At 33.9% G+C, this 9,731-nt stretch overlaps 1 protein-coding gene across 2 annotated transcripts; it reads right to left on the reverse strand.

Moving 5' to 3' along the window:
* Positions 1 to 3,213: 3,213 nt before the first annotated feature.
* LOC109211388 (two-component response regulator ARR12-like) lies at positions 3,214 to 8,579 on the reverse strand. 2 transcript variants are annotated; one of them, XR_002065694.1, is made up of 7 exons: positions 7,658 to 8,579; positions 6,876 to 7,028; positions 6,343 to 6,735; positions 6,170 to 6,246; positions 4,885 to 6,081; positions 4,351 to 4,512; positions 3,421 to 3,500 (listed from the first exon to the last, which is right to left on the reverse strand). XR_002065694.1 is itself a non-coding variant. In XM_019374923.1 (6 exons), the coding sequence occupies exons 1-6, from the start codon at positions 7,815 to 7,817 to the stop codon at positions 3,435 to 3,437; spliced, it is 2,046 nt and encodes a 681-aa protein (XP_019230468.1). In that variant the 5' UTR covers positions 7,818 to 8,578; the 3' UTR covers positions 3,214 to 3,434. The 2 variants fall into 2 exon arrangements, 1 of the variants encoding a protein (XP_019230468.1); XM_019374923.1 differs by lacking the exon at positions 4,351 to 4,512 and having other exon boundaries at positions 3,214 to 3,500; positions 7,658 to 8,578.
* Positions 8,580 to 9,731: the final 1,152 nt, after the last annotated feature.

The following is a 9,731-nucleotide window of genomic DNA, read 5'->3' on the forward strand; positions in this document are numbered from 1 at the left end:
CTACACTCCTACTACCCCCTACCCCCCCACCCCCCCCCCGTCGTCTTAACTCTTCAGGCAAGACAAAGGCGCATATTTCAAACATAAAATTCTCCGGCCTATAGGAATACCACATCGAAAGCTAAGAAAAGCCAGAAAGGAGAGAACTGATACTAAAGCGGGAGGCCGAGCACAAGATAAAGCATACATTTCTCGGCCTTTTGGCTAAGATCAAACGTAGTATCTGTTCTTATCAGTTTAATATCTGATAAATGAGTCATCGACTCACACGGTATTAACTCATTTTTTTTAAGGGGAGAGTCCATTAAGGTAGCTTGCTACTTGGGCTCTCAAGCGCGCATGCATTGCACTACTGCATGGGCCTGGCGCACCCCACCAAATCTAGTCCAATTTCGGGCCTTGCTTTATTTTGCTCTAACAGTTCCAAATTTTCTTTCGACTAAAATAATTGTCAATAATCTCTACTCTTAGTTGGATAAGAATATATTTATAGTGAAAGGCCTTTAAATTGGCATTGTTGATTCTATAAATGCAATGGTTATGAAATCTTAATTCATAAGGAATTAAGATTTAACGTATGCATTGTAATACTACCATTTGATGTTTTATAATTTTTGGTTTAAAAATGCATTTTCCTACAAATTTTGATACTTTTGTTTTATAGAAAAATGACCACTACAATGTGTATAATTACTATAATTAAAAGTTGGGTTTTTTATACTTTTGACAATGAACTTAGAATAAACTAAATTTTAAATGTCAATATCATTATTGCACTATCCTGCTCTACTTTTGTTTTGGTCCAAATGGTCCTACGAAACATTCCACTGAATCTTGTTAATTGGTTTAAAATTTATCTTCTCGAAATTTCTGTTATCTTCGTATCATATTATTTGTCTGTTAAAGTTTTATACACTTCTTAAGAAATTAAGATATTTGATAGCCTTAATATTTGTCTAAACTACCTTTTATCTCCTTTAAACGCGCTGCCTAATTAACATTCCACTAATTAGAGGAATAAAGGTAAATATAGATATGAGAAAAGCTAATAAATAATATTCATTTTCTAAACGTCAAATATTTGCAACAAATTCACTTCGGCAACCCAACTAATTATTTAGGACATTGTACAAAAATTTAAATCCACCATTGAAGGACCTTGAAACTTGACACTCATAACTTGGTTTGTTTGAGTTTTTAATTGTTTTGATTTGATCTTGCATAGGTTTGTTTGAAAAGTTTGATTGGAGGTTGTAGCTAAAGTTTTAGTCAATTTGGTGAAGATTTTGTAGCAGGTTTTAGAAATTTGGGTTGAAATATAGTTGAACTAGGGAAGAAGACGAATTTGTATTGTATACCCAAATAGTATACAAATATACCATTTTGGTATCTATTATAGTTTACAATATACTGCAACAGTATATTGTAATAATCGAAGAAGAACACAGTTACCTAACAGTATACCGCTACAATATACAATATACTATAGGAGTATATAGTTATACTGCAACGGTTTACTATTATAGTATACAATATATTATTATAGTATACTGTAATAATATGCAATATACTATAACAACATGTTGTAATGATATACAATATACTATAATAGTATACTTATTACACGTAAATTCACTTGTCTTTTCCCTTAATTTGCTTTAAGTTTTTACCCAGTGTGAGGGACAAATTGAAAATGCAAAAAAAAAATATTATAGTATGATATATAATGTAACGGTATACTCTTACAATTAGATGCTTTTAGAATTTTTAAAATTTTTATTGACAACTGATATTATTTCAGTTTAATAATTGAATTAATTTTTTTTTAACTCTTTGCGTATAATTGTATACCTTGTTGGTATAGCTATATACTATACTGGTATCATATGTTAGTTAATATTTTGTTGGTTGTGTTAGCTACATTTAATTGATACACAATCTGATTTTTCTTTAGTAATAATATATAAAAAAAAATAATAAAAAATAGAGAAAATAGTAAATGAAATTAGATTATGAAGAGAAAAAGAATATAAAAAAAAGAAGTTAAATGAAATTAGAAAAGGAAAAAATAAGAAGAAAACGAGAAAAAAGAAAAGGAGAAAAGAATAAAAAGAAAAAAGAAAAGAAAAGAAGCATAGAAATAAAAAAGAATCGGAGAATAAAGAAAAAATTCCCCACAAAACCTACTATGGGTATGAAATGTAATTAGTTTATGGGTAGAAAAATAAATGGCAGACAAGGGTAAATAATTTTGTTTTTGTGAGTAACTGTATCAAAACCCCTATTTAATAAGGTCTTAACTAAACTTATACATTGAGAATTAGCAATTTTTTTTGAGATTGACAACACTACAACTATCAATGCTTTAATTTAGAGAAGTAGATTTATCAAAACACCAAACTTCAGTCATACAAGTAAATCTGCAACATGCCCTGAACCTCCTTTCCCTTCCAGAGGCGGAGCCAAAATTTGAAGTTTATAGGTTCAAATTTCTAACACTTTAAGTTACTGGATTCGAAATTAACAATTTGTACATAGTAAATGAATTTCTTAAGACAAGATTTGAATTAAAGTGACTGAATTCAGCCTAACCCGTACTACTAGTGCTAGCTCCGCCACTGCCTCCTCAACACCCTGAAGAAATATGATATTGGGGCTGTCAAATTTTGCCCAAGCCAAAATGACCCGCCCAAGGTTGGGTTAGTTATTGACCCGCCCATTTATTGAACTCAATCTATATTAACCCAACACATCTCGACCCATTTACAGTTCGGCTGATTTTTAGCCCAAATTGATCCATGAATAAGTTTTTTTGTTTGAGAAAACAACACATTAATTAATTGGGATCTTTACACAAATAGCCGTCCACATTCATTATTTACTTTTTCTAACCATATACATAATTATACACATATAATACATAAATTATGCAGATATTATACCTTCACCGGCTATTTTTAGTTTAAACGATTGGATGAGCAGCTATTTGGGTTAATTCTTCTTAATTAAAGCTTGGTAAGAGTTGGGCGGGTTAGGCTATGACCCAAATTTTAGCTTATCTTGACCAGCCCACCTCAGCCCAAGTAACTTTTGGGTGGATCATGACCCGCCCATTTATTGACTCAATTCATTTTGACCCGCCTAAAATCGGCCTAACCCGCCCATTTGATACCCCTAAGTCAAGAATAACCTGTGATCTTGGAGAAGTTGTCTGAAAGGAAATGAGCTAAGAAGCAGCAAGCAACTTGCATTAGAAATGGTACTGTCAATAACATCATTTTTCCAGGAAGCTGGAAATAGAATAACGAAAGAAGAAGGCGCGACTACGCGGGGGGATACTACATATTGACACAACTCCTGAAAGATCAAATTAATATTGCTGCAACCTAGATCTTCTTCTTGCTGAAACTGACTGCTACAAAACCTTCATATAGTCATGATCCGAAAGGATAATTTTCAAATCCATATTGTTCTTCCTCTAACATGCCTCCATCTTGATCCTGCATTACATAAGCAAATTCTTTATAATGCACCAGCACTTACCATTAAGTTATGCAGTATTAAGAAATCAAAAGTTTCCAAATTTTCCCTTTCTTTTTCTTGGTAAAGTACGTAATGGAAAAAGTCAAGGACCCATGCACGCCGTGGCGGAGCAAGGATTTTCACTAAGAGGGATCAAAATATAAAGAAGTAAACCCATCAAAGAAGCCGAAGGGTGTCAATATGTAGTATATATACATTTCAAAAAGATTAACCTAGCTACACAGCGTAATTTTTCGACGAAGGGATATCGATTGCCACCCCTTGAATACATGTGGCTCCGCCACTGCATGCACAGATTTAACTGAGGGTTTCCTGAATCCAGTCTCATCGTAGCAAAGGGGACACAGTGCAGAACCTTAATAGTGGCAGATCAAATAAGAACTTGATGAGTGTAATCCGTTGACAGACAATTAAAAAAAAAGATCTTTTTGAATTATGATGCCTAGGGTCCCCTGATAACCTGGGATTAGTGGTGAACTGGGATTTGATAGCATACAAATAAGATTTGTCAATCTAATATTTGAGGCACTAGCACGAGCAAAAATAGATGAAAAGACTATGGTTTGAAGTAATAGAGTTATTCAACTAAACAACAATAAGATACCAAGTATATTCCCACATTGTGGAATCTTGGGAGGGTAATGTGTACATAGTAGAGAGGCTGTTTCTGATAGACCCTAGGCTCAAGAAAAGAATTATTCAACAAAAAGGGAGATGAAATGAACAATGAACTCAGAAGTAGAACACAATATAAAAGGACATTGACTATAGTTTCATATAGGTATACAGGTCGATATAAGTATGCACCTGATTGACATAAGATGTAACGCCAGATGAACCCCAGGGGAAATAAGTGTTCAATCCCAAGAAGCTAAAGGAGGAGATAGCGCACAGAGCCATTTGATTCAGCCCCGCTTTTGTGGTATTGATTGTTATTGTTGGGGAGCAAAAATATGGTAATCACACCCTCTGCAGATTTCTTTCATGAGTTGGATGCAAAATTCTATCAGATCTATTTTCAGTCATTTCCAGTTTCAGATGAACATGTGATTATATGTTTATATTCTAATCCAGCTATACATTTATATAAGGAACATTACTTCCCAGAGAAAGCTTAATTCATTGCCTATCACTATTATACATAAATCTTCGACAATGCACATCAAGTAATAAGATTCACCTCTTGTTCAAATCAGTTCTCACATAACTAGTACTCCTTATTTTTTATGACACCTCGATATATCTTTCAGTTTTCAGAATCTGGGATCTTGTTTATGCTGAGTAAAAACATATTTGGAATTTTCAAAATTAAAAGAGGCATATTGGAAAAGGTAATCATACCCGTTTCATTGCACTCATTAGATCATCTAGGGAGTCGTAGCCCTGCGGACTAAAACCAACTTGTTGCTTTGTTGGCTCCAAGAGGTAGTCTTCATTTGACCTTGTCCTTGAGTCAGGGGTTAACTTTTCATTCTCAGCATGCTGTAAGAGTGCCGACGAACCTCCATTTGATCTACCAATCAGTGACATGTCCATCCTTCTGCCAAAGTTCTCATTGCTTTGGTGAATACTATGGCTTAAAGAAGCCATGTTACCACCATTGATGGGAACCTGGGAGCTTAAGTTGCCGAAAGTATTATTTGAGTTGTTGGAATAACGTTGTTTATTGTCAGCCCATGCTTGAGACGGTGCTTGGTTCATACTCTGAACAGCGCCAGCCGTACCATCACGAAATTGGATTTTTCCCCTTGAATCTTCAAAAGAAGGCGAAACTGTGGTGGTGGAAGCAAAATCAAGAGACCTGCTCAGCAAATGAGGCGGCGCAGCTGAAGAATTATCATCTCTAACACTACTTTGAGGCAAATGGCTATTAAGGAAGGCTTCGGTCAATGGGAAAGAACTCGACTGGAACTTCGATAACTGAACCGAATTTTGCCAGTTCTCGTTACATCTACCTTGGTCTAGAAAATTGGAAGAACCGTTAACACCGGTATTGAAGGAGTCCGAGCTAAATGGAGTCATGTTGATAGAGTTCCCTTGTAGTATCATATGATTATTCGAAACATTGGATAAGGAGTTATTTGTGCAACCAAGTACATCAGTTGTAAGCAGTCTCGACTCATCCAAAGGAATATGTACCGAGGACTTATTCTGTTGCAATTGATCAAGCTCCAACGATGCAGGAATTCCGTGAAATAAACTAGCATTCTGGCTAGCAGGTAGAATATTCGGATTCAATTTTGCGAAAGCGTTAACGGAGTTGTTCAAACTTTGACCATGACTAGGTTGGAGTAGCTGAGGTGTGGCCAGATTGCGAACACTCAGACCAGCAGCACTATTTAGCCTGCCAAGCATGCCCCCTGAAGTGTACGACGACAACGTAGGATGAGCATACCGTCCTGATCCAGCTAATGTTCGAAAATCTCCAAGTCCATCCAGTGAGCCCATTCGCATATAATCTTTGCCCCCTAATGCGGCAACCATGTTGGCTTGCTGGGTTGCTACTGAACTTATCCTTTTCAAGTAAAGCCTATACTTCTGTAGCACAGAAAAAAGAACTGATTAAGAACTCTAAACTTGTATTGTAACAAAGGAAATAGCGAAGAACAAGGAGCAAGACTAGTGCCTGGAGATGGCTTGCAACATTTTCCCTAGTCAGCCCATCAACATTCATTAGGTCAAGAATCCTCTTTGGGACAGCTTCTGCATCAGAAACAGGACGGAGAAATAGTGAGTTAATATCGGAATATTCATAGCAAACATTGATTAGAGAAAACTTACTAATGCTAAAGAACTCACTTTCGATGCCCAACTGATTAACAGCTGCAACAAACTTCCTGTGAAGCTCTATGGACCAAACGACACGAGCTTTCTTCTGATTTGCTGTATCTTCATTATCAGTTCCATTTTCATCAATCTCATCTTCTTCATCCTTCCTTTTCTTGTTAAGTTTTCCGTTTTGATCTGCATTACCTGTCGGTGATTGCCCTCGACCACCTTCTCCACTTCCCGGATAAGATTTGTCATGATCGTTAGACTTGCTCCGGCTCTTAGGTTCAACCTTCTTTCTTCGGATTACATGTTGCCATACATTCCTCAGCTCCTCGAGCCGCACAGGTTTCACCAAATAGTCACAAGCACCATGACTAATTCCCTTCATTACAAGTTTGGTATCGCTGTTTGCGGACAACACTGTACCAAAAAAAAGGTTCAAAAATCCAAACATTACCCCTAAAATTCCTCTACTACAAATGAAACAGAATACAATAAGATACTCAATGAAAAGAAACGGATAGATCTATAACTAAGATAAATGAAGGTATTCGACTTACTTATGACTGGAAGATCCATCTCAAGACCGACAAGTTCAAGAAGTTTAAAGCCATCCATATCAGGCATGTGAACATCACTGATTACCAAATCAAATCTATCTCTGTTCTCCCTCAACATCTTCAATGCCATTCTTGCCTGACTTGTGGTAGTTACTGTCCAAAGACAAAAGATCATCTTCTCAATAATGATGCAATTTATCAAAATATCTTAAGGAATCTCAAAACAAATCAAGAAAATCCAGGGTTAAAAAAAACTTGAAATGTTAGACAGCACATGATTCAAAAACTCCCAACAGATTTATTTTCAGGGCAAGATTTAACTAAATCTGCCGCTCAGTTGAACTACAAGGCAGTTTCATATGATCTTAAGCAACCAAATTTCACTTGAAAACAGAATTAAAAAGTACAAAATAGAGATCTTGGAATTGGACTATCTACAAAATACAAACCAAAAAGCAAAAAAAAATCATAAGGACTTCAATTTCCCTTATTGTTCTATCATTTTTGCTCTTTGTTTTATGACCCTTTTTTCCTAACTTTGATTGTTGAAAGGAACAGAGACATGAACCATGCATGGAAAAGAACAGCAAATTGAAGTCATGAAACTGTACATGACAATTTGAAAACCCCTTTTACCAGAGCAAAAATCCTTTTCTTTACACTTACATGCTCCTTTTAAAAGTTAGAAACAAGAAACAACAATCATAAAACAAGAAAAAGAGTTCTTTTTTTCAGATAAAACAATTAACCAAAAAAATCTCAGCAGCAGAAGCAGCATATACCATGATACTGGCATTTCCTGAGCAAACCATCCAAAAGCTTCAAACAAATAGGATCATCATCAACAGCAAGAACCCTCATACCAATTGGAAAATTATCATAATTTTGATAATTTCCCTTTTCACCACCCTTACTATTTCCTCTAATTTCTTCCACAGTCATTTTCTTGAACCACACACAACAAGATTGGACCCAAAACAAGATTCTTGCACCAAAAAAGTTCAAAACTTTACCACAATCTCCAACAAAACAAAAAGAGTTACTTTCTGGAATTTTTATCAAAATCCCACAAAACCAAATTGCCTGAATAAATCTAAGAAGTGAAGAAGCAACAAAAGTTCAAAACATTACTACTAGAACAATAAAAAAAAAGGTTACTTTCTTGATTTTTTACCAAAACCCCACAAATCCCAATTGCCTGAATAAATCCAAGAAGTTGAAGAAGCAAAAAAAGTTCAAAACTTTACTACTAGAACAATAAAAAAAAGGTTACTTTCTTGATTTTTACCAAAACCCCACAAATCCCAATTGCCTGAATAAATCCAAGAAGTTGAAGAAACAAGAAAAGTTCAAAACTTTACTACTAGAACAACAAAAAAAAGTGACTTTCTTGAATTTTTATCAAAACCCCAGAAAACCCAATTACCTAAATAAATCCAAGAAAGTGAAGAAGAGACCAATTTAGACAAGATTGAGACTTATGAAATGGTAGTAGTAGTAGTAAGTAAAAAAAGCTGTACGTGTGGACAATGATGGGGTAATGGCCAGAACAGAGTGATTGGTTTCAACCCAACAAATACAACAAATCATAGAAATTTTCTAGTCATCACATTTCTCTCTCTCCTCCACTATACTTTTTCTTCTTCTTCTTCTGTTTGTGTTTGTCTTTTACTTTTTTCCTATGCACCCACCCCCTATACTCTATAACCTCTTTTCTCTTTCACAAAACCATTGGTTGGTAATAAAATAGTCCTTTTTTGGTTTATGTTATACTACATGGTCACCGTTCGGTAGGAGAGATAAGAAATAATTAATTTCAAAATTAAATTTAAAATAAATTTATTTTATATTTGATTGGGACAAAATACAGTATTAATCTCGAAATTAATTATCCCGAGATTATATTGTTATTTTATTCCTATGAGAAAATAAAATAATAATCTTGAGATAACTAATATTGGAATAATTATTCCGAAATAACTTATTTTCTAACCAAACGACTCTGTAGGTATAAAAGTAAAGTTGGAAGTGCATAGTATTTTTACACTGTCAAATCACTATATACTCCAACTAAAACTCCTTATGCTATGTTAATGCATATAATTTAAATTATTTCTCAAAAAACTTTGTATTTATAGATGAATTTAAATTGTATATAATGACAAGATAAAATTCTATTTTTACACTATCAATAACCTTCAATATGTAATAATAGGTTAGTTAGTTTTCTATCGGTTTACTAGTTAATTATTTTCAAGAGATTTTAGGTACAATTATCTATAAAATAATTTAATTATATAAATATCTTTACATTATCAATGCATAAACTTAGAGCAAAGATCACTTTTAGTCTGTGTCAGAAATTATTTACATTTAGTAACTGCAAAAGCATACAAAATTTATATTTTTTTTTATATATAACATACCATATATATATTTATATATATATATATATATATATAAATATTTTTTTGTTATTATTTTAAGAGCGACCATATAGTATAATTTTCCTAAAACTTATTTTCTGTACACAGTTATGTGAAAATGAGCAATAGAGGTTTGTTTATTGTATTTTTATGGGAACCTTTTTTGTAACTTTATTCTCCCTCAGAAGCATGCATTTTTGGAAGTGAGCTTTATAGATTTTTAAGAAATGATTACATGTGACACTTTCTCTTTGTACACACTCACACTTTCAAGAAATCCTGGCCGTTCATTTGTTTGGACATTAAGTGTTCAAGAATTAATCTAAGATTAATTATTTACGAAAATTATGGCTAAGTTTTGTTGAATCTTGATTAGATTTACCTTTTAGATCAAGATTGCTAACCTGTCAATGATTACAAATCATTTTAG

Source organism: Nicotiana attenuata, unplaced genomic scaffold, assembly GCF_001879085.1.
Source record: "Nicotiana attenuata strain UT unplaced genomic scaffold, NIATTr2, whole genome shotgun sequence".
Lineage (NCBI taxonomy): Eukaryota > Viridiplantae > Streptophyta > Magnoliopsida > Solanales > Solanaceae > Nicotiana > Nicotiana attenuata.